The 24,592-nt window shown below is 41.6% G+C and overlaps 1 protein-coding gene across 7 annotated transcripts in view; it reads left to right on the top strand.

Moving 5' to 3' along the window:
- DYNC1I2 (dynein cytoplasmic 1 intermediate chain 2) overlaps positions 1-4,771 on the top strand; it is a 56,056-nt gene extending 51,285 nt beyond the window's left edge. For 5 of the 7 annotated variants that reach the window (XM_036253864.1, XM_036253867.1, XM_036253865.1 and 2 more), the window contains 2 exons: positions 609-734; positions 2,828-3,459. In XM_036253864.1, the coding sequence (XP_036109757.1) occupies positions 609-734; positions 2,828-2,941 (240 nt within the window). In that variant the 3' untranslated portion in view covers positions 2,942-3,459. Of the gene's footprint in view, positions 1-608; positions 735-2,827 lie in introns of all 7 variants that reach the window. The other 2 variants (XM_036253869.1, XM_036253866.1) reach the window with 2 other exon arrangements.
- The last annotated feature ends 19,821 nt before the right edge of the window (positions 4,772-24,592 follow it).

The raw sequence follows: 24,592 nt of genomic DNA, 5'->3' as shown, positions 1-24,592 counted from the left end.
TAATCTCTGTTTCTTCAGTATAGGAGAGGTCCAGTCCGACTGCAGGGGCTGGGGCCATCCTTCTCCCTGCTCCAGGCAGTCCATGTAACGAGGGGCTTTGGAAAGCTCCTCCTGTACCTTCGTTCAGTAGGAACTGTTTCCAGGAACTGGGGATCAAATCACAAGTTTCAGCTGACAGAGATACAAGCTACAAAAGTAATTCCTGTCCTCTAAAACTGAGCCATAATCTGTTTAAGAGGGCTTCTGTAATGTTTTTTTAAAATAGGGTTTTGTCCATCTGTTGTCAAACAGCTTGACTTCTTAAAGAAGTTAAAACAACAAAGAATACTTTATTAAAGAGAAGATCTTTCAGAATGATATATCTAGTCATGTGAGAATTTCTTACATAAAGACTTAAGTTATTTTCCCAAACCATTTTCAAGGATTGACTGTAATGTCATTCATAATGTATCACTGAACAGGAAGAAAGTTGGGAAAATTCTTTATCTATTTTCATCTTTGTCTTTAAAAATGTAGCCAGATTGGAAGAAAGAAGAATTACTGTTTTACATGTTTATAGAAATCTTGATGAAACTTTTAACACTGCCCTGTATTTTAAATGACTTCAGGTGCCAACTGCCAGTATTTCTGTGGAGGGTAATCCTGCTCTTAATCGTGTAAGATGGACCCATTCTGGAAGAGAGATTGCTGTGGGTGATTCTGAAGGACAGATTGTTATATACGATGTGGGAGAGGTATGGGGCTCACTGCCTATCATTTTGACGCATCTATTTAGCTTTCACAACATAGTAGTAATATTATCTTTGTGGCTAAAACTAGTCTTGAGGTTCATGAATTGTATAAACTCTATGGTTATAAAGGTAATACTTTTCCACCATAGGAATGACACTTGCGATTAATTTTCTTTCTAAACTGGATGTTCTGTGTCCCCATACAACAGATTTTGAGGGTAATACCATATGTTGGAAGTACCTTATTTCTTTTTTTTTTTTTTATCCTTACCCAAGGACCTTTTTTTTTATTTTGTGTTCAGATAGAGTGGGAGGGCGAGAGAGAAAGAAAGAAAGGGAGAAACATCGATGTGAAAGGTACGCATCGAGAAGCTGCCACCTGCACGACCCAACCAGGGCTGGGGACAAACCGCAACCGAGATAACATTCCCTTAGCAGGAACCGAACCCAGGTCTCTCTGGACCGCAGGCTGACGCTCTAACCACTGAGCTAAACTGGCCAGGGCGGGAGTACCTTATTTCTTAAAGCATGCATTGCTGGAAGCTAGAAATTTTTTAGGCAAAATAAGAAATTTGGAGTTATAGTTTTGAGCTTTACATGATTGATGTTGAGGTAAGATTTTATTTTTTTGTATTCATAGATTTGTTTGGACCAAGTAGTAGAAATCAAAAGTAATATTTTTTTAGAATTATCTGATGACATTGTGAAATGTGAATCTGGGCTCTTAAGCCTTGTGGCAAATCATTATTTTTGAAACCAACAGGATGAGTTGGTTTTCTCTCATCATGAGCGCTTGGATTAGCTGTACACAATACTCAGAAATGATTTCCTTTTTTTCAGTCCTGGTTAGTGCTTTAGTCACTCCTTCTTTCACTATGCCTTATGATTCCTATCTGCTCTGGACATCCCAAGACCTCTAGCAATCAGATCTGGAGAGCGGTAGCTTGAATCATTTAGAATAGCCAGTTGAATTATCTGCACAGATGGAATTGCTCTGTATCCGCACTGTCCAGTATGGTAGGCACTAGCCACCTGTGGCTATTGAACACTTAAAATGTAGCTAGTACAACTGAAGAACTGAATTTAAGATGTTATTTAATTTTAAGTAAATTAAAGATAAGTGGTCACATGTGGTTAGTAGCTATCATTTTGGATTGGATATCACTGTCCCACCTAATCTAATCTAATTTTACAAGCAGGCACATCCATTTGCCACAATGAATGGTTTGTGTCCTAATATGGCAGTGTCACATTCCTCCAATACTATAATGACATTTATCAAACATTTTTGATTATTGGACTGCTTCAATGAGGCAAAAGCATCACAAGCCTCTTCCTATTTTGCTCTCGGTACATCACTAAAGTGGGAAGAAGTAGCATGTCTTCTGATGCAAAGATTAAGATATCAAGAAAGGTTATTTTATGCTCCAAACAAAAATAAATACTTATAAGAAACCAGCTCTTGCCCTGGCCGGTTTGGCTGAGCGGTTAGAGCGCCGGCCTGTGGTCCAGAGAGACCCGGGTTCGGTTCCCGCTAAGGGTGCGTACCTCAGTTGCAGTTTGTCCCTGGCCCTGGTTGGGTCGTGCAGGTGGCAGCCACTCGATGTGTCCCTTTCACGTCGATGTTTCTCTCTCTCTCTCTCTCCCTCCCACTCTATCTGAACAAAAAATGGAAAAATGTCCTTGGGTGAGGATTAAAAACAAAAAAGAAACCAGCTCTTTGACCCATGCTTCAAAATCTGTTTCAAACTAGGAATGGTACAAGAAGTAAAAAATTCTAAACTATTCCTCCCCACCAGCAAAATTCATGAGATAGTGCGTAGGAGTCACAGTTGCAGAGCATCATTGTTATTTTCTCTTGCACTGATGGTGATAATAGCAAAATCATTTCTGAGGCTGTCATAGCACACTTCACAAACACTATCTTTTGTTTCAAAATGTTATAAATCATTGTTATAGTCCCTGTAATTATGAAAAGGTCATTCAGGTAAATTATTACTTTTTAATAGAAAAATTATTTGAAAACAAATTGAATAATAGTGAGTCAATTGATCTTTTACTTCAGTATACATAAAACATTGTCTTTCTTTTAACAGCAGATTGCCGTCCCCCGAAACGATGAATGGGCACGGTTTGGCCGAACACTTGCAGAAATTAATGCAAACCGGGCTGATGCAGAAGAGGAAGCTGCCACCCGAATACCTGCTTAGCTCCTGAAAAGAGGATACGTAGCTTTAGCGGATTTGGAGAAGACTCAGTAGATCCTAAGACTATTTGCATGCTTCTGTAAATGATAATTAAAAGGAAATTTTGTGCATTAAACCATGGATTTAATGCAGCAAGCAAATCTTACAATATCCCTTTTTATATAACTTGCATCTTGTTTTGGATTTGTGTCATTTTTAATACAGCTGATTGACTTTACTGAATGCAGCCTTTTAAAATTCTTATACACAGGTGTATATTTGGTGTTAGTTATTCTTTTGAGTTATTTTCAATTTATAACACTCTATACAATTATTTCTAAAGCACAGATTAAATAAGTTCTGCATATTTTTAAATAATCTTAATTCCTTGTTATACTGATAATGTTCTCACTAACCATAATATGTAGAAACATTTGTTTATCTTAGCCATAGCATGCATACATCTATCCAAGTTACATTCTAATACTCTTTTTCTTCTTCATAATTCATGTGATAGCTATCTATAAATAAAAACAAATATGGTTTAACTTTTCAAATTTTTATTTTGATTTACTCTTCACAATTTTAATTTTTGCCTTTCTTTTATAAAGTGGGCTTTTTTTCATGTCTGTCTTTAAGTTCCTGTTGTTAGCAGCCACTTCAGATGCGGTAACGCTTTTTGCCTTAACTATACTATACGGTATACTGTAGATCTAATTCATGATGAACCGATGTTTAGATAATGTCAGTGGAAAAATTTTCTCCTACATTAATGTTTGCTTTACTCCCTTATTTTCTTTCCATTTAATATATATTTAGTTCAAAGAATAAACAGAAAGCTACCTATTTTCACTGATTGAGATTACTATGTATTGAGCTCTCTGAGACTAAAATCTCCTTTGAGAGAAATTGATTTCATGCTTGCAATAGCCATGAAGGAAGCATGCTCAAATGAATTTTGTCACTGAATCAATTTTACATCCTGAGATCTGTCACCACAACTTTGTCTACAAGTCTGAAAGGTATGTGACAGATATTTAAGAATTAGTGTTGAAATCAACCTATTTCAGGACTAAAAGAAAGAATTATGATCAGATCTTGATTTTATTGCTTTAAATTGTTCATTTTCTTAATTTTGACCTTTTGTTCTTCTAAAGTTTAACTGTCATTTATTCAACAGAAGATGAAATAGGAAGGAAGAATAGCTATCAGACTTTGAATATTTTTGTTTGGTTTGATTTTTTAAAATAATTCTAGCAAGGCTTCATTGGGAGATAAATTTCCAAATAATAAAACTTTTAAACTATGAGTATTATATAAGTTAAGGAAATAATTGACCAGGAATATTAAATTGAACTCTAGTTCTAGCTCTGGCACTCAGGAGAAGTATGATTTTAGCCAAATCTTTCCATCTGTCTGAGCCTCATTCTTTTTATCCAGGAATTAAGTTTGGATTAGAAGCTTTCTAAATTGCCTTCCAGCTCTAAAATTATTAATTATAATTACTTCAGGCAATTCTCCATTTTTATATATCCAATTTTTAATCAGTTGACACCCCATAATTGCCTATTATATACTGAAGATGAGTTTTTTGTATCTACAGGCAAACATCTCAAGTTAATCTCATGGTAGCAATGTCTGTGAGTCAAAAGTTCAATTATAGCAGGGTCACACAGTCTTTGTATAGGAAAATTCATACAATCACTACAATACTATATTTTTGCCCTCGTTTTGTAAAAATGAGTAGAAAAAGGGAAAACATAATTATGACTAAGGTTGGATATCAAGAGATTGACAAATCAGATGCACATTGGACTCAAGTTGATGTGTTCAATTGTGAAATAAAATTGGTAAGTATTTGCAAAAGACTTCTCACCAAAGAGTTTTGGCTTTGGGGGAATAAATTCTTCCCCTTCCCTCCCAAAAGTCTAATGTGGACCTTTGCCCATTTAAATTAAGTCTACATTTTTGAAACACATGAATTTAAATGAGGAATTGCTTTCCTATTTTTTTTGTTAATCCTCACTCAAGAATATTTTTTCCATTTTTTTTTAAGAGCTTAAGGGAGTGGGAGGGAGAGAGAAACATCAATGTGAGAGACACATTGATTGGTTGCCTCCCACACATGCCCCAACTGGGACCAAGGATTGAACCTGCAACCCAGGTACGTGCCCTTGACTGAGAATTGAACCCACAACCCTTTGGTCTGTGGGTCAATGCTCTAACCTCTGAATTACTGCAGCCAGGGCAGGAATTGCTTTTTAAGTTGATTATATAATAGCAAAATAGAAAGCACTGAGACTGTCAATATTGATGTAAAATCTTCTACGTTAAGCTGACTAGAAAAGTATATCACAGCTCTTTAACACTTTTAAAAATGAAAGTCTTTTTAATTTTGAAGAACTTTTAGTTATGGAAACATACTTCATTTTTTACCAGTTATATTTATTATTTTTCTGAGTGGGAAATGAGCCATAGATTTCTGGTTAATTTTTTATTTTGTTTTTGTTTGGTTTTATTGTTTTCTTTTTGAATGAGAAAAAGATTATTGGTTACACTTTTTTGTGTTGAGGAAGAATACTCATTTTTGCAGACAATAATTAACGTGCAGTAAATCCCAGAAACAATCATTTTTTTGGTATTTAAACAAAAAGTGTATTGGTAGAAGCTATCTTTTTATAAATCTAGATTCTTACAAAGATTAGAAAATCTAGTTATAAAATCTTTTTTTTAATCTTTATTATTGAATGTATTACAGATATTCCTCATTTTTCCCCCACTGACCTCCTCCTTCCCACTCCCACGCCCCTCCTGCCTTTTCCCACACTGCTGTCTATGTCCATTGGTTATGCATATAAGTTCTTTGATTTATTTCTTCCCACCCCCCAAACCCCTTCCCTTTGAGGTTTGTCAGTCTAGCAACCAATTTGTACTTAATCCCTTCACCTTTTTTACCCATTCCCCCAACCCCTCTCCCATCTGTCAACGAACAAAATGTTCTCTGTATCTATGAGAATGTTTCTATTCTGCCTGTTCATTTTGTTTGTTCATATATTATACCCTTTTCTTCGAAAAGACCCTTCAACATTTCATATAATAACGGTTTGGTGGTGATGAACTCCTTTAACTTTTTCTTGTCTGGAAAAGTCTTAATATGGCCATCGATTCTAAATGACAGCTTTGCAGGATAGAGTAATCTTGGTTGTAGGTTCTTGCTTTTCATCACTCTGAATATTTCTTACCACTCCCTTCTGGCCTGCAAAGTTTCTTTTGAGAAATCAGCTGACAGTTTTATGGGAACTCCCTTGTAGGTAACTAACTGCTTTTCTCTTGCTGTTAGGATTCTCTCTTTGTCTTGAACCTTTTGCATTTTGATGATGATGTGTCTTGGTGTGGGCCTCTTGGGGTTCATCTTGTTTGGGACTCTCTGTGCTTCCTGGACTTGTATGTCTGTTTCCTTCATCAAGTTATGGAAGTTTCCTGCCATTATTGTTTCAGATAGGTTTTCGATTTCTTGTTCTCTGTCTTCTCCTTCTGGCACCCCCAAGATGCAAATGTTGGCACACTTGCATTTGTCCCAGAGGCTCCTTACACTATCCTCATATTTTTGGATTCTTTTTTCTTTTTGCTGTTCTGATTGGGCGTTTTTTTGTTTCCTTATATTCCAAAACAATGGTTTGCTTCTGGGCTTTACCCACTCTACTACTGAATCTGTGTAAATTCTTTATTTCAGTTAGTGCCTCCTTCATTTCTGACTGGTCCTTTTTTTATGCTCTTGAGGCCCTCACTAAGTTCACTGAGGTTCTCACTAAGCTCATTGTGCATCCTAATCAGCATTTTGAACTCAGCATCTGTTAGGTTGCTTATCTCCATTTCGCTTAGTTCTTTTCCTGGAGTTTTGTTCTGTTCTTTCATTTGGGACCTGTTTCTTTGTCTTCTCAGTTTTGCCGTCTCCCTGTGTTTGTTTCTATGTATTTTTTTTTTTTTTAATCCTCACCCGAGGATACTTTTCCATTTTTTTGTACAGATAGAGTGGGAGGGAGAGAGAGGAAGGGAGAGAGAGACAGAAACATCAATGTGAAGGGACACATCGAGTGGCTGCCACCCGCACGACCAACCAGGGCCGGGGACAAACTGCAACCGAGGTACGTGCCCTTAGCGGGAACCGAACCCGGGTCTCTCAGGACCGCAGGCCGACGCTCTAACCGCTGAGCCAAACTGGCCAGGGCTGTTTCTATGTATTAACAAGTGGTATGGGGCTAGCCGAGACCAGATGCTGCTTGTTTGAAAGGAGTTAGGAAAACCTGAAGCAGGATCCAAGACAGGCCAATCCCATTTTGAAGCAACAGGCAACAGCTTGGGTGGGCCTGAAAGTTGGGTGGGGCGGGGCCTCAGGGAATCACCAGGGCGGGGCTACCAGTGTGAGCCAGGTTGCTGGAGTCCCAGATATGGAGACTGTCTGCCGCCCCAGGGAAGGGCTCACCAAAGAAACAAAGGTCTCTGACAGCACGTTTGTTCCGGAGAAAGCTGCCTCTCCAGCCCTCGCTCCAGTGCCAAACAGCTCAGTTCTTCCCTGTGTGTCTCTGGTGCCCCTGGAGCTGCCTCCCCTCCAAGCTTAGAGGGAGAGAGTCCGATAAGACCGTGCGCGGGCCCTTTAAGGAGCTGCCTGGGGCTCCAGCCGCGTCAGCCTCTCTGAGACTCAGTTCCCGCTGGTTTTTCCAGCCAAAAGTTATGGGGATTCTCTTCCTGGCAGTAGAACCCTGAGCGGGGCACCTGGTGAGGGACGGGGACCCCTCAGTCCTCAGGGAGGACCTTCCCAGCCGAGGTGTCCTCCTGATTTTTATCCGCCACACGTGGGTGTGGGACCAGCCTGTTCGCCTGCTGCTTTAATTCCGTAGTTGTAGGACTTCCATTCAGCTCGATTTCAGGCGGTTTTGAATGATTGTTGTTCTGTAGTTGTAACTTTGATGTGATTGTGGGAGGACGCAATACCTCGTTTACCTACCCGCCATCTTGACCGGAAGTTCTCTAGATATAAAATCTTGTAATAATGCTGAGATATTGCATCTTGAAAGAATGGATGACTTAGCCCAGCCAGTGTGGCTCAGTGGATTGAGCATCAACCCATGCACTAAGAGGTCACCTGTTTAATTCCTGGTCAGGGCACATGCCCTGGTTTTGGGCTCAATCCCTTGTAGGAGGCATGCAGGAGGTGGTTGATGTTTCTCTCTCACAACGATCTTTCAGTCGCTCTCCCTCTCCCTTCCTCTCTCTCTAAAAAATCAATGAAAACATATTTCTAAAAAAATTGATGGCTTGAAATTTAGGGGAAACTAAAAGAAAGGAGTGTCAGGGATCACTCTAGTTTTTTAATATTGTAAGAATGTTGATTGGTTCTGCTTTGTACTAGTCCTGATAGACTGTAACCTCTACCACTTGAAGCATATGGAAAGGAAGGGTTTGAATGAATGAAAATTTCCTTACTGTGAAGCATGACTTCATTTTCATTCTATTGGGTAGTGCATTTTTAAATGTCTTTTCCACAATCCCTGTATTTCAACATTGTCATTGTGAAATTTTCTACATTAAAAAAGCTGCACAATAGGGTGTATACCAGAGAGAATGGCACTTCAGCTAAACTTTTAGCTGCTCAGTGGCTGTGAGAACAGAGTTGTTTAAAACATGACATAGCATCCAAAGGGGTAATGTCATGCCTGAATCTTGGGCATAAGTCTAGGGTAAAAAGCCATTGGCTTTGCCTCATTTGATGATTTAGTGATGACATTTTTTTTTTTTTTTTGTCAGGTACATAGAGGCAGAAACGGAATTTTCTTTTCTGCTATCATCTTCCTGATTGCTAGGCAACTAGGGACCTTACAGGTTTAGGGGAATACCTGGAAATCACTTTTGACTGATTAAAAAATACTGGAGAATTAATTTACTTACAGATCTGGTTTACAGATTCTGTGGATTTCTAGTGCTACCAGAGAAAGTAGCCTAAAGGCAAGAAGAAAAGAATATCTGTGTTTATTATTTCGTTTGCAGTAGAGGATCACAATTAAGAACATTTATTTTGCCCCGGTCGGTTTTGCTCAGCGATTAGAGCATCAGCCCGCAGACCAGAGAGTCCTGAGTTTGGTTCCCACTAAGGGTATGTACCTTGGTTGCAGTTTGTCCCCGGCCCCAGTTGAGGTTGTATGGGTGGCGGCCAGTCGATGTGTCTCTCTCTCCCTTCCCCCCTCTCTCCCTCCCACTCTGTCTGAAGATAAATGCAAAAAGTGTCCTTGGGTGAGGATTAAAAAAAAAACACATTTCTTTTGCCTAAAGACATGAAAAAAGGCTCAACATTACTAATTATGAGAGAGATGTAAATTAAAACGGATATGAAGTATCACTGCCATGATGGTTGCCATCAACAAATCATCAAACAAGTGCTGACAAGGGTGTGGAGAAAAGGGGACTCTAGTATATTGCTGGTGGGAATGCAGACTCATATGCACAATGGTGTTTCCTCAAAAGTATTAATAATGGAACTGACCAGTGATTCCGTTCCTGGAATATATTCTAAGAAGCCTGAAACACCAACCAGAAAGAATATATACACCCCTGTGTTCATAGCAGCACTATTTACAATAGCTAAGATCTGAAAACAGCCTTTGTGTTCATCAGTAGATGAGTGGTTTTAAAAGCTGCGGTACATTTACACAGTGGAATACTATGCACCTATAAAAAGGAAAGCTCTCTTACCCTTTGAGACAGAAGGACCCAGAGAATATGCTAAGCAAAATAAGCCAGTCAGAGAAAGACGAGTATCACGTGATCTCACTTATTTGTGGGATATGATGAACAAAATAAGTTGGTGAATAAAACAGATCCAGAGATATGGAAGTAGGGAACAGACTGACAAACCTCACAGGGATGGGGCACGGGGCAGATAAACCAAAGATACATGCATATATACATAACCAATGGACACAGACAACAGTGTGGTGAAGGGGGGGGCAGGATGTCAGTAGGGGGAAAAGGAGGGACATCTGTGATAAAAAATGATATTTTTTAAAAGAACATTTAACCAATTTCTTTAGTCTACTGCCCCTAAAAGGTAATAATTTGTATCTAGCATGTTATATTTTTATTTGCTCATACTTTTGGTGTATTATACTTTTAAAATCCTTTTCATATATAAGAAATACATTTTAGAAAAAGGATCCTATAATCCTAACCAGAATGCTAACGGGAAAACTTTGGATACTCATATCATTAGAATGCTTTTCTCAATAGGCCGATGCTCTCAGCCCTTTTGTTGGACTTTAGGTTTAAAGATTCTGTTTCTGCCTGCCACAATTTTCTGTTCACAATTCCCCAACTTCTTAAAGTTTGAACAGATTTCAGGTATTTAAGTTTTCAGTATGTAGTTTCTAGACACTGATAGTTTCAACATAGCCAATCAGCAATCTTTTACAAACTTTTCTAAAATTACAGTATTTTGTGTTGTTAGTTTCATAGCAGGAATCTCAGTTTTGGCTTCTTAATATTCCATTACCAGCTCCAGTCAGAGGATGGAACAGCTTGCACTCAGGTAAGCTTTCAGAAAGGTCTGTTTCACTTTGTAGGGTCATTTATTCAGGTCTCTGGTAATGTATTATCCTGCTTCTCTTTTAATGTACTTGATTTGCTCAGAAAGCTGTGGGGCAGTGATTGTTAGGGTGTGGAACACTGTGTTGCTGAACACGCAGAGACCTGACTCTGACTCTGGAAATCAGGTATACCGCCGGTAAGGCTTTGATGGCAAGTAATTTTATCTTTTGTGAATTTTTGTGCTAGATTTTCTTTTAAAACTTTTTTTCTGAACAAAGTAATGGAAATATGCTTGGGAACAAAATCCGTGATATTTAGGGCAGCCTGGTATATGAAAAAAAGAACACTGGGTGCAAAAGACCCAAGTTCTGTTTTCCTGATACCCTCATTTCCAGTAAGGTCACCTGGGACAAGGATTTGTACTTTCTTTCTTTTTTTTTTTACATCTTTATTGTTGAATATATTACAGATGTTCCTCATTTTTCCCCACTGACCCCCTCCTCCCCACTGCCGCCCCCCTCTCGCCTTTTCCCACACTATTGTCTGTGTCCATTGGTTATGCATATAAGTTCTTTGGTTTATTTCTTCCCACCCCCCAACCCCTTTCCCTTTGAGGTTTGTCAGTCTAGCAATGAATTTGTACTTTTTAATCCCTTCACCTTTTTCACCCATTCCCCCAACCCCCCTCCCATCTGGCAACCAACAAAATGTTCTCTGTATCTATGAGAATGTTTCTCTTCTGCCTGTTCATTTTGTTTGTAGATTCCAGAAGTCAGCTGATAGCCTTATGGAGGTTCCAACCTATTGCTTATCTCTTGCTGCCTTTAGGATTCTCTATTTGTCTTTAATTTTTGGCGTTTTAATTACTATGTGTCTTGGTGTGGGCCTGTTTGGGTTCTTCTTACTTGGGGCTCTCTGTGCTTCTTGAACTTGAATGCCTTCTTCCTTCACCAAATTATGGAAGTTTTCTGTCACTATTTCTTCAAATATACTCTCTAACCCTTGCCCATTTTCTTCCTCTTCAGGGACTCCTGTGATGCAAATGTTATTACATTTCCAGTTGTCCCACAGTTCTCTTAAGCTATCTTCCTGTTTTTTAATTGTTTTTTCCTTTCGGTTTTCTGATTGGTTGATACCCTGCCTTCTAATTCACTGATCCGGTCTTCAGCTTTCTCTACTCTGCTGGTTAGTCCTTCCAATGTATTCTTTACTTCTGCTATGTCATTCTTCATTTCTTCTTGGTGGTTTTTAATTTCCAATTGGTTGATTTTCACTGTTTCTATGTCTTTACTCATGGTGTTGATGTCCTCACTCAAGATCATGGCTCTGAATTATAGCTCTGTTTACTAGCTTAACTGCATTTCATTTATCTTATCTTCGGTAGAGGTCTCTTGTTCTTTCATTTGGGATTTGTTTCTTTGTTTCACCATTTTGGCTATCTCAGTGGGTTTTGGAGCCTGCCAAATTTTCCCTCTGGTTGTTGGTGTTCTGATGTTTGTGGCTCCCTCTACTGGGTTTGGATGAGCGAGGGAGGACCCATGTTAAACACCACTGTCTAGTCTTACTTTCCTGGGTAGATTTGCAAGTCCAGGAACGGTTTAGTTATCCTCTAGCTTTTTGCCTGGAGGCTATTAGTTGTAGTTACTTGAAGAGCCTTGGGTTCTCAGTTGAATGAAAAACTCCCTCAGGAGTTCAGTGTAAGAGGATTTCCGGAGGGTTGGGCAGATGCTGGTTGTTAATGAGCCTCAATATGCATTTCAATGGCCCACCTGAATCCTGTGGAATCTTTGAGGTGGGGGGGCGCCACCGCCTCTCCCCAGAGCCCTGGGAAGAAGCAAGATGGCCACCATCCTGTGTGGCTACAATTCAGCAAAAGCTCTGAGCACCCTCCAAATCCCAAGTGTCCCCACACAGTTCCAGTCCAGTCTGCCCTCCCTCTGCTGGAGCGCAAGGTGAGTGGATGTGGCTATTTTAGCCTCTGTCCCGGCTCTGCGCTGTGGAGCTGCTTGGGAGTGTAACCCGAGGGCGCTGCTCACGGCTAAGGCCACTGCTGTCCGTGAGCTCCCAGCCCCTTCTCGCGCCTTCGCAACCCTACCAGGATTGAGTCAGTGTCCCTGGTTACATGGTCCTCACAAGCTGCTTTTCTGTTGCTTTTCCCCTTCGATTTGTCTGTGTTTTAGTTGTAATTCCAGTTTGGTCCTGGGAGACGGTCTGTGTAGCTTCTGTTCACTCCGCCTCCATTTTGGCATCTCTCCTTATTAATGTTTTCTGTCTCTTTGTTGAAATTCTCATTGAGTTCATCTGTTCTTCCCCTAAGTTTATTGAGCATCCTTATAACCAGTGTTTTGTACTCTGATAGATTGTCTCCCATTTTTTTTAGTTATTGTTTTTCTGATTATTTGTTCTGTTCTTTCATTTGAGACATGTTTCTTTGTCTCCTCACTTTGGCTAACTTCCTGTGTTTATTTCTATGCATTAGGTAGATATGCTACATCTCCAGGCTTGACCGAGTAGCCATATATAGAAGGTGTCCTGTGTGGTCCAGTAGTGCAGTCTCCCAGGTCACCTGAGCCAGGTGCTCCAGGGCTGGTCACCTGAGCCAGGTGCTCCAGGGCTGTCCTTTGTGTGGGTTGTGTGTACCCTCCTGTTGTAGATGGGACTCGATTGCTGTTGGCACATCAGTGGGTGGGGTTGACCCTCAGGTTGACTGGCTGTGAAGCTGAGCATGGCTACAGTGGACAAGCTGTTTGCAGGGGTTGAACCCACTGAGCAGGAGTTACTAAACTTTAGTTAACTTTGGTGCCAGTTGAGTCCACCCAGCAGCTGTGAGCTGGTTAGGTGCTGCTCTGGTGTGGTCTAAAGGTGGCCCCTGGTATGTTAGGTCTAGAGCCTCCTGGGAGGAGCTCTGGTGCAGGCCTAGGTCAGCTGCCGTTTGTGCCCTGCTTGGTAGGAGCTGCAAAGTTATCTGTAGTTAGTTGCCACTTGTTCTGAGCTTAGAGGCACTTGAGAGAGGCTACACTGTAAACCAAAGCCAGCTGCCACTGTGCCTGACTTGCGGCCACCTGATGGGAGTTACAGTGCAAATTGAAGACCTGTCACCACATGTCATGGGCTTGGGGCTTCTTAGCAAGAGGTACAGGTCACCCTGAGGGCAACAGTTGCTTATTTAATATTTGTGGACCTTTGAGAGATTTGGGGAATATAGTGTGAGCTGCAGACCAGTCCTGTGGAAAAGCCGTTGAAAGTGGCCCTAGCTGGGAGCATGAGGTGGGTGGGGCTGGGTCTCAGGAGCCACCAGGGTGGGAATGAACGGTGTTATCCGGGTTAACGGAGAACACAGATTTGGCACCTGTCTGTGCCTGGCCGGCTGGGTGGGAGGAGAGTTCAACAAAGGAGCATGGTGCCTGCCAGCACTTCATGCCAGGAGAAAGCTGCCCCGCCCCCTGCCCCTCCAGCCCTCACCCCGAAGGTAGGCATTTAGTTTCTTCTCGGACATCCCTGGTGCTTTATGAGCTGCTTCCCCTGCGCCGGGGCTTAGAGCGTGTGAGTTTGTGCGTGTAGTCTGGGCATGGCCCCTCAGGAAGAGGGCCGAGCTCGCCACCTCACTCAGATGCAGTCCCTGCTGCTCTTTACAGCCAGATGTTAGGAGGGTCTCTCCTGGCGCCCTGAGCTGGGGAGCCTGGTGAGGGACTGGGACCCCTCCTCCTCGGGGGACCTCCACAGCTGAGATGTCCCTCTCAATTCTTCACTGCCACACAGTGGGTGTGGGCCCTGCCCATCTGTGTCTTTCCTCCTGCCAGTCTCCATGAGGCTTCTTTCTTTTTTTTTCTTCATCCTCACCCGAGGATCCTTTTTTTTTTTTTTTTGCATTTATCTTCAGATAGAGAGAGAGGGGGGAGAGAGAAAGAGAAACATCGACATGAGAGAGGCACACTGAGTGGTTGCCACCCACACGACCCCAACCGGGGTCAGGGACAAACCGCAACCCGGGGCCGTCTGGTCCTCAGGCCAACGCTCTAACCGCTGAGCCAAACTGGCCAGGGCGAGGCTTCTTTCTTATATGTGGTCACAGTACTTCTGCTTAGCGACTCTTCAGGTGGCTCTCAGCGGTGGTGGTTCTATAATTTAGTTGTAATGTTGATGTGATTATGGGATGAGATGAACAGAGCTGACCTACTCTGCCATCCTGACCAGAAGTCAGGAACCTCATTTCTTTAAAGCCTTTGATGTTGCCTCCCTGCTCCCTGGTCTCCCCCAGTCACGGAAGTCTCCGCTCAGTGCCGTGGGGGCTGCTGCAGAGAAACTGGATCTTCCAGCTGTGTCTCAGCACCGGAGTGGCTTTGCCACTCTTCCCTCCACGGGATGGGCTGCTACCACGGGCAGTTCAGCCCTGTGCGTGCTGCCGTGGACGCGGGGGGACAGCACTGGGGAAGCTCTCGCCCTCTCCACTGTTACCAAACTTTTTTTTGTTGATCTTCATCCAACGATATTTTTCCATTGATTTTTAGAGAGAGTGGAAGGGAGGGAGAGCGAAATATCGGTGTTCGAGAGACACATTGATTGGTTGTCTGCCTCCCGCATGGCCCCCACTAGGTCTGGGGATCAAATCTGCAACCCAGGTATGTCCCCTTGATGGGAATCAAACCCTTGACCTTCAGTCTGTGGGCCAACGCTCTAAGTGCTGAGCCAAACCAGCCAGGGCTTTTTTGTTGTTGCTCCGACGGTGTGCTGGAATCACCCTTGGGAAGCCTGGATTTCTGAAAATGCTCTCATCCGTGCGTATCTGTCCAGGTCAGCACTCCGGGATTTTTCCCAATTGTGGCGAGAGAGTTGGGGGCGGGCTGGCTGCCTCTGCAGCCACCCAAGGTCTGTCAGCCTGCTGCTGGGCGCACAGGTGGGCGCGACGCCTCCCGGGTCTCATCCTCACAACTTCCCAGCAGCACTTTGTGGATTAAAGTCTAATTTGTTGTTAAATGGGGACTAAAAAGGACGAATGTCTTATACCACCGTGATGCTGACCAACTGAGTACTTTTTAAGATTGTTTTATTGTCCCTAATCTTTCAATGCAAATAAAATTAGTTATCGCTCACTACTATTTTATTATCCCTGAGATTATTTACTGCTAGGAATTGCTTTCTACTACTGATAGGTCTATCACAAAAGTGTGCATGTTAAGAAGCAGAGAGCCTTGGCTCAGCGGTTAGATTGTCGGCTTGCAGACGAGAGTCCTGGGTTTGGTTCCCGCTAAGGGCATGTACCTCGGTTGCAGTTCGTCCCTGGCCCCTGTTGGGGTCGTGTGGGTGGCAGCCATTTGATATTTCTCTCTCACATCGATGTTTTGCTCTCTCACTCCTTCCTGCTCTATCTGAAGATAAATGCAAAAATGTCCTCAGGCGAGGATAAAAAAAAAAGCAGAGAATAGAGCTGATATTTCGATAATTCCTTGTAAATAATGCTTTCTGTGAACGGCTAGTAGTACAGCCCATTTTGTAACTATAGGCCATCCCTGGAGCCATTGCAACATTTGTTCTTTTCCAAGAAATTAACTGGAACAAAAGAAAGGCTACAGAAGAGTTTTTGTTCTGTTTGCATAGAGTGGTACTAGTGAGATTGGATTAAGATGACCAGGGGAACAGAAGCATCTACTATCCCTCTCAACCCTAAATCCCATAATGTGCTAAAGCAGGAAAAAATGAGAAAATCTGCTACAACACTGAAAAATGAGAGGGCTAGCAATGGAATACAAATTTTGAGGAATGCCAGAAAGAAAGCAGATAGGATCAAAGCTACAGACAAATAAAGTGAGGAAATCACAACACAAAACGGAGGAATGGACTGGAACCCAGAATCAACAGATGCAAAGAGCAGGAGGGTGCCCACAGGTGAAGGGCGGGGTAATTTACTAAGGAGCTGATTCGGAATAACCAACCATCCCACCTAAGCTGGGGGAAAAGGGGGAACTGAGAAGTCTATGTCTAATTCGCAGTCCAGAGGCATAGGCTCACCAAAAGACTGAGATCTAATCATAGCAGTATAAATGCTTCTCCTTCGCCCACACCTCACCATGACATTACCAAAGGCCTATTTACAGCAATTCCTTTTACCTGGTTATTGGGAAGAAAATTACAAAGCACACTAAAAGTCAAAAACCACAGTTGGAAGAGAGAGAGAGAGAAAATGTCAAAATTATGTGATATGGGACAGGGATGCTGGAATTACCAGATCAGGAGTTTAAAAAAATTATGACTTAATATGTTAAGGGCTCTAATGGAGACAGCATGCAAGAATAAATGGGCAACATTAGCAAAGAAATAGAAATTCTATGAAAGAACCAAAAGGAAATGCTAGAGATGAAAACACTAACAGATGAAGAATGCCTTTGATGGGCTTATTGGCCAACTGGACATGGCTGAGGAAAGACTCTTTGTCTGAGGATATATCATTAGAAATCTCCAAAACTGAAAAATAAAAAAGACTAAAGGGGGAAAAGAACAGAATATCCAAGAACTTTGGGACAACTACAAATGTTGAAACATATGAAATGGGAATATCAGAAGGAAAAAAGGGACAAAAATATTTGAACAATTACTGAGGATTTTCACCAAATTCATGTAAGACACCAAACCACAGATCCAGTAAGCTTAGAAAACATAAAGAACAGTGTTAAACAAAAAACTACACTGAAGCATATATGGTTTTAAAACTCCAGAAAATCCAAAATAAAGAAAAATCCTGAAAGAAGTCAGAGGAAAGAAACACTTTAGCTATAGGTGAGTAAAGATAAGAACAATATTCAACTTCTCAGAAACCATGAAAACAAGAGAGAATGAGAAATACTTAGCTACCAAAAAAAGAAAGAAAAACACCAATCTGGAATTTTGTACCCTATGAAATCATCCTTCAAAAGTGAAGAATGAATTTGCACAAACAAAAATTGAGGGAATTTGTTGCCAAAAGCCTACCTTGCAAGAAAGGTTAAGCCTGGCCCGTGGATTGAGCATCGTCCCATGGACTGAGAGGTTCAGGTTTGATTCCTGGTCAGAGTGCATGCCTCGGTTGTGGGCTTGATCCCTAGTAGGGGGCATGTGGGGCTGGGGGGTGCTGATCGATGTTTCTATCTCTTCCTCTTTCTCTAAAAAATCAATTTAAAAAAAGAAAGGTTAAAAGAAGTTCTTTAAAGAGAAAAAATGATACAGTTCAGAAACGTTGATCTACGTAAAGAAAGGAAGAGCAGCCCAACCAGTGTGGCTCAGTGGTTGAGCATCGACCATGCACCAAGAGGTCCCAGTTTGATTCCCGGTCAGGGCACATGCCCGGGTTGTGATCTCCCGTGGGGGCATGCAGGAGGCAGCCAATCAATGTTCTCTCTCATCCATGTTTCTCTCTCTCTCTCTCTCTCTCTCTCTCTCTCTCTCTCTCTCTCTCTCTCTTCCTCTGTCTAAAATCAATAAAGGGGGGGAAATAAAATAAAAATTAAAAAGAAAGAGCATCAGAAAAGTAAGTAAAGGTAAAATAAAACCCTTTATTTTTCTTAATTGATTTCACAGAGAAGTTTGTTCAAAATAATAATAGCAACAGTGGATTCAACTATGTATGCTTTTATATATACCTACACACACACACACACACACACTTATGTATGTTTATGTATAAGTAAAATGAATGACAGCAATTGTGGACGAAAAGGGACCACATACTAAACCTGACAAGCTCAGGGGAGGCCTGCATGGCGGCCTTACAAGCTCGGAGACCTAAAATAACCATAAAGAATGGTCTGAAATTAAAACTTCTTAAGTAAAAGCAATTTATGGTGGGTAGTCATTGTCATAGGCTAGAATCTTCCCAGACAAAAATTAATCTTCACCTTAACTAAGCCTGTCTGTTGTCTTTTTGCATCTACAATAACTTACCTTTGGAATGTCAAAATAATTTCCTCCTTCCAGACCCCTCAAAGCACAGGTACCACTCTGCAGAGACCACAAATCCCCTCACTGTTATTGAGTTAATTGTTGACTGTTAACTATCCTATACCCACCTATGTAAAAAGTACATGCCTATCATTTTACTTTTTATCCAATCCCAGAGGATTCCCCTCTTTGCTTTCTCCCACCTCCCTAATCTATCACCAGTGGATTTCATGTAACCCACTCACATCTCCTCTTTTGATTGTAATTTATAAAGTAAGGTGCAAAACTGCCCTTCTCTGGAACATTATCTCAGTCCATTGAGACTTTGCTTCCCAGCAATTGTCGTCAGTTTGGCTCAAACTCACAAAAATTCTCTATAGGTTTGAATGTTTCTTATGTCGACACAATGATACAAGGGATGAGAGGGAGGAATTAGAATTATTTTGTTATTATAAGGTACTCACTTGAAAGTGGACTTGGATTAGTTGTAAATTTATATTGCAAACTATAGGACAACCCCTTTTAAAAAGTAAAGAAAGTCCCTGGCCGGTTTGGCTCAGTGGTTAGAGCATCGGCCTGCGGTCCTGAGAGACCCGGGTTCGATTCCCACTAAGGGCATGTACCTCGGCTGCAGTTTGTCCCTGGCCCTGGCTGGTCGTGCGGGTGGCAGCCACTCGATGTGTTCCTTTCACATCGATGTTTCTCTCTCTCTCTGTTCCTCTCTCTCCCTCCCACTCTACTTGAACAAAAAATGGAAAAATGTCCTCGGGTGAGGATTAAAAAAAATAATAATAAAGAAAGAAGTATAAATGATATGCTAAGAACAAAGAAGAAATAGAATCATACAACATGCTCAATTAAAGCCCCAAAAGGCAGAAAAGAGGTGGAAGACAGAAATAGGAACCCAAAAAGGGCAGGAAATAGAAAACAGTAACAAATATGGTAGCTATTAATCCGAGCATGGTCATGCATTGCTTAATGTCAGGGATACCTTCTGAGAAATGCGTCATTAGGTGATTTTGGCTTTGTGGAAACATCATAGTGTCCTTATACAACCTAGATGGTATAGCCTATTGCTCTTAGGCTACAAACCCATACAGCATGTTATTGTACTCAACACTGTAGGTAATTACAACACAACGTGCTTGTATATCTACACATATTAAATATAGAAAAGGTATAGTAAAAATATGGTGTGAAAGGTAAAAAATGGCACAGCTGTATCGGGCACTGCCAATGATTGGAACTTGCAGGACTGGCAGTTGATCTGGGCGTCAGTGAGTGAGCGGTGAGTGACTGTGAAGGCCTAGGACATTGTTATCCATCACTGCAGACTATAAATCCTGTCTCACAAGCTCTTCTACTTCCAACAGGGTCAGAGCTAGAACATGGAAGCTGTCAATGCTGCTTCATGAATAGGAATTGTGGGCTAAATTGATTGGAAATATCAAGAGAAACTGCCTGGGTAAGGCACAGATCACCATAATAGTGACTGTCAGGAGGAGTGAAAGGTGTCTGAGGATCAGTTGCAATAAGAAATCAAGATGAAGAGATAGAGGAACTTGACGGATTGTCATGGCAAGGTGGTTTTGGCCATTACATGTTGGAGTAATGGTCAATTATGGAACTTTGTGGTTAGTATTCATTAAAAAAAAAAAAAAAAAAAGAGGGTGTTTATCATGGGGAGAGTCTAGAACTGGGGACTGATCATTTTGACTTTGGAAATTTATTTTTTGTTCCATTGACCCTATCTGCCACAAAGGGCTTTCTCTAGCAATTGATGGAAAAAATAAAACTTATCTGTGATTTACATCATAACAACCTGAGAATATTTCCAAAGTACAGGGACAGGCTGGCTCGGCACCACCACAGAGAGCTTTTACTAGAGTGGCAGTGGCACTTTTTATTTGTTAATAACTTGTGTGGACTTGTGTCTGTGTGCAGGATCTTAGGTCCTCAGAGAGAATGTATCGCAGTGTACTCCAAACAGCATCAGCTAGATCTGGGAGGCTGTAGTGCCCTCTGAATATATTGTGCTGAGGGGACAGGTCAGTGGCTGGCTGGCTGACTGGGATGTGATCTGTGCACTCAAAATTGAGGTCCTGTGAGTGAGAAGGAATCTATTGCTAAGTCCCACAGATATTGCTTCCAGAAGAGAAAATAACTCCTCCTGAACCATATAGCCTTCCAATTCTTACAGGAAATTTATCTCCATTGTAATCCCAGAAGACTGCCAGCGTATATGTGGTCTGTCGTTGACCAAAACATCCACGCAGCACATGACTGTAAATCAATAATCACTTTGAGCATCAGTGGTCTAAATGCACCAATTAAAAGTCAGAGATCATCAGAATGAATCAAAAAATAAGACCTCACTATATGTTGTCTACAAGAAACCTACTTTCAAGATAAAGATACATATAAAAAATAAATGGGTAGAGAAAAATAACCACGCTAACACTAATCAAAAGAAAACAGGAGAAGCTCTATTAATTTCAGACAGAACAGATTTTCAAGCAAGAAAAGTTATCAAGGATTAAGAAGAGTATTACATAATGATAAAGGGGTTAATTCTCCAAAAGACAAAACAATCCATAATGTGCATGTACCTAGCAACAGAGCATCCGACTATGTGAGGCAGAAACTGATGGAACTGCAAGGAGAAGTCCAGGAGTCTATATCAAGTTGGAGACTTCGACACCCTCTCTCAGAAATTAGCAGATCCAGCCCTGGCCAATTTTGCTAAGTGGTTAGAGCATTGGCCCATGGACCAGAGAGGCCCAGGTTCAGTTCCTGCTAAGGGCACGTACCTCGGTTGCAGTTTTTCCCCGGCGCTGTATGTGGTTGTGTGGGTGGCAATCACTCAATGTGTCTCTCTCACATCAATGTTTCTCTCTCTCTCCCCCTCTCTCCCTCCTACTTTCTCTGAAAATGAATGCAAAAATATCCTCGGGTGAGGATTTTTAAAAAAATCAAAAAGAAATTAGATTCAGCCCAGGCTGGTTTGCTCAGTGGTTAGAGCGTTGACCTGCAGTCCAGAGAGACCCGGGTTTGGTTCCTGTTAAGGGCATGTACCTCGGTTGCAGTTTGTTCTCGGCCCCGGTTGGGTTGTGCGGGTGGCAACCACTCGATGTGTCCCTTTCATGTCAATGTTTCTCTCTCTCTCTCCTTCCCACTCTATCTGAACAAAAAAATGAAAAAATGTCCTCTGGTGAGAATTAAAAAGAAGAAAGAAATTAGCAGATTCAGCAGGGAGAAAATCAGTAAGGACCTACTTGAACTCAACAGCACCATCAATCAACTGGATATAATCAACATCATTGACTACTTGATCTAACAACAACAGAATACACATTTTTTTCAAGCTCACATGGAACATTCACCAAGATAAACCATACTCTGGGTCATAAAACACATTAACAAATTTTAAAGAATAGAAATCATGCAATGTCTGCCCTCAGACCACAATGTAATTAAACTAGAAATCAATTACAGAAAAGTAACTGAAAATCCCGAAATACATGGAGATTCAACAACACAATTCAAATAACTCATGGTCAAAGATGATATCTCAAGGAAAATTTCTGAATACAGGGTGGGGCAAAAGTAGGTTTACAGTTCATATGGAAAATAATCCAATAATTAGTAAATAATACAAAAATAAACTATTTCATGTACTCACAACTGTAAACCTACTTTTGCCCCACCCTGTATATTTCTTCTTTCATGAGTTTTGACAAATATGTCTTTCTTTCAAGGAATTAGTCCATTTCATTTAGGTTATCAAATATATGGCCATAGAGTTAATCACATATGTCCTAGGGATCTGTAGTGATGTTCCCTCTTTCATTTCTGATATTAGTAATTACTAATTTATTTATTTTTTTAGCCTGGCTAGAGCCTTATTGATTTTATTAATCTTTTTTTAAAAACAGCCTTTGGGCCCTGGTTGGTTTGGCTCAGCAGTGAGAGCGTTGGCCCACAGACCAATGAGTCATGGGTTCGATTCTGGTCAAGGGCACCTACCTCAGTTGTAGTTCATCCCCAGCCCTGATGGGGTCTTGCAGGAGGCAGCCAGTCGATGTGTCTCTCTCACATCAATGCTTCTCTCTCTCTCTCCCTCTTTCTCATCCTCTTCCTCCCTCCCACTCTATCTGATGATAAATAGAAAAATATCCTTGAGTGAGGATTTAAAAAAAACAACAACAAAAAAACAGCTTTTGAATTTGTTTTTTCTCTGTGCTATCCTGGTTACAATTTTATTGATTTCTGCTCTAATTTGTACTATGTATTTTCTAATGCTGTTTGGATTTAATTTATTCTTGTTCTAGTTTCCTAATGTGGAAACTTAGATGACTGGTTTTAGATCTTTTGTCCTTTTTTCTTTTCTTTTTTTATCCTCACCTGAGGACATTTTTGCATTTATCTTCAGATAGAGCAGGAAGGAGAGAGGGAGAAAGAGAGAGAGAGAGAGAAACATTGATGTGAGGGAGACATATGGACTGGTTGCCACCCACACAGCCCCAACCGGGGCTGGGAACAAACTGTAACTGAGGTACATGCCCTTAGCGGGAACCAAACCCAGGACTCTCCAGTCCACGGGCTGATGCTCTAATCACTGAACCAAACCAGCCAGGGCTCTTTCTTTCTTTTTAATATATACATTCAATGCTATGAATTTTTCTAAACACTGCTGTTGCTCTATCTCACAAATTGTTAACTTGTATTTTTATTTAATTCAAAATACTTTTATATATTGCATGCATTTATCCCAGGCATGCAAGACTGATTCAACATTTGAAAATTGATATAATTCATCATATCAACAAGCTAAAGAAAAACCACATGATTATATCAATAGATGCAGAACGGGCATTTGAAAATCTAACACTCATAATAAAAACTCAGTAAACTAGGAATGAAGAGGAGCTTCCTCAATATCTATTTTAAAAAAAGACTTCTGGTCAAGATGGTGACGTAGGTACTCACGGTATCGCGTCCTCCCACAACCACATCAAAGTTACAACTAAACTACAGAACAACCATCATTCAAAACCGCTTGAAATCAAGCTGAATGGAAGTCCTACAACTACGGAATTAAAGCAGCAGCCACACCCAGACTGGTAGAAGGGGCGGAGGCGGAGGGGCTGGTCCCACACCCACGTGTGGCGGATAAAAATCAGGAAGATACCTTGGCTGGGAAGGTCCTTCCTGAGGACTGAGGGGTCCCCGTCCCACACCAGGTGCCCTGCTCAGGGTTCCAGTGCCAGGAAGAGAATCCCCATAACTTCTGGCTGGAAAAACCAGCGGGAACTGAGGCTCAGGGAAGCTGACGCCCAGGCAGCTCCTCTTAAAGGGCCCGCGCACGGACTTATCGGACTCTCTCCCTCTAAGCTTGGAGGGGAGGCAGCTCGAGGGGCACCAGAGACACACAAGGAAGAACTGAGCTGTTTGGCTTTGGAGCAAGGGCTGGAGAGGGGGCTTTCTCCTGGACAAATGTGCTGTCAGAGACGTTTGTTTCTTTGGTGAGCCCTTCCCTGGAGCGGCAGACAGCCACCATATCTGGGACTCCAGCAACCTGGCTCACACTGGTAGCCCCGCCCTGGTGACTCCCTGAGGCCCCGCCCCACCCAACTTTCAGGCCCACCCAAGCTGTTGCCACTTGCTTAACCATAGGATTGGCCTGTCTTGGATCCTGCTTCAGGTTTTTTCTAAATTATTTCGAACAAGCAGCATCTGGTCTCAGCTAGCCCCATACCGCTCGTTAAGTAATACACAGAAACAAACACAGGGAGGCAGCCAAAATGAGGAGACAAAAAAACAGGTCCCAAATGAAAGAACAGAACAAAAACCCAGGAAAAGAACTAAGTGAAATGGAGATAAGCAACCTAACAGATTCTGAGTTTAAAATACTGCTTATTAGGATGCTCAATGAACTTAGCGAGAACCTTAGTGAACTTAGTGAGGACCTCAAGAGCATAAAAAGGACCAGTCAGAAATGAAGGAGGTAGTAACTGAAATAAAAAATAATTTACACAGATTCAATAGTAGAGTAGGTAAAGCCCAGAAGCAAACCAACGATTTGGAATGTAAGGAAGCAAAAAACGCCCAATCAGAACGGCAAAAAGAAAAAAGAATCCAAAAAAATGAGGACAGTGTAAGGAGCCTCTGGGACAATTTCAAGCATGC

The sequence above is a fragment of the Molossus molossus genome, unplaced genomic scaffold (genome assembly GCF_014108415.1).
Source record: "Molossus molossus isolate mMolMol1 unplaced genomic scaffold, mMolMol1.p scaffold_m16_p_11, whole genome shotgun sequence".
In the NCBI taxonomy this organism is placed as follows: domain Eukaryota; kingdom Metazoa; phylum Chordata; class Mammalia; order Chiroptera; family Molossidae; genus Molossus; species Molossus molossus.
The sequence above is the reverse complement of the archived record's forward strand: the minus strand, read 5'-3'. Positions and strand labels throughout refer to the sequence as shown.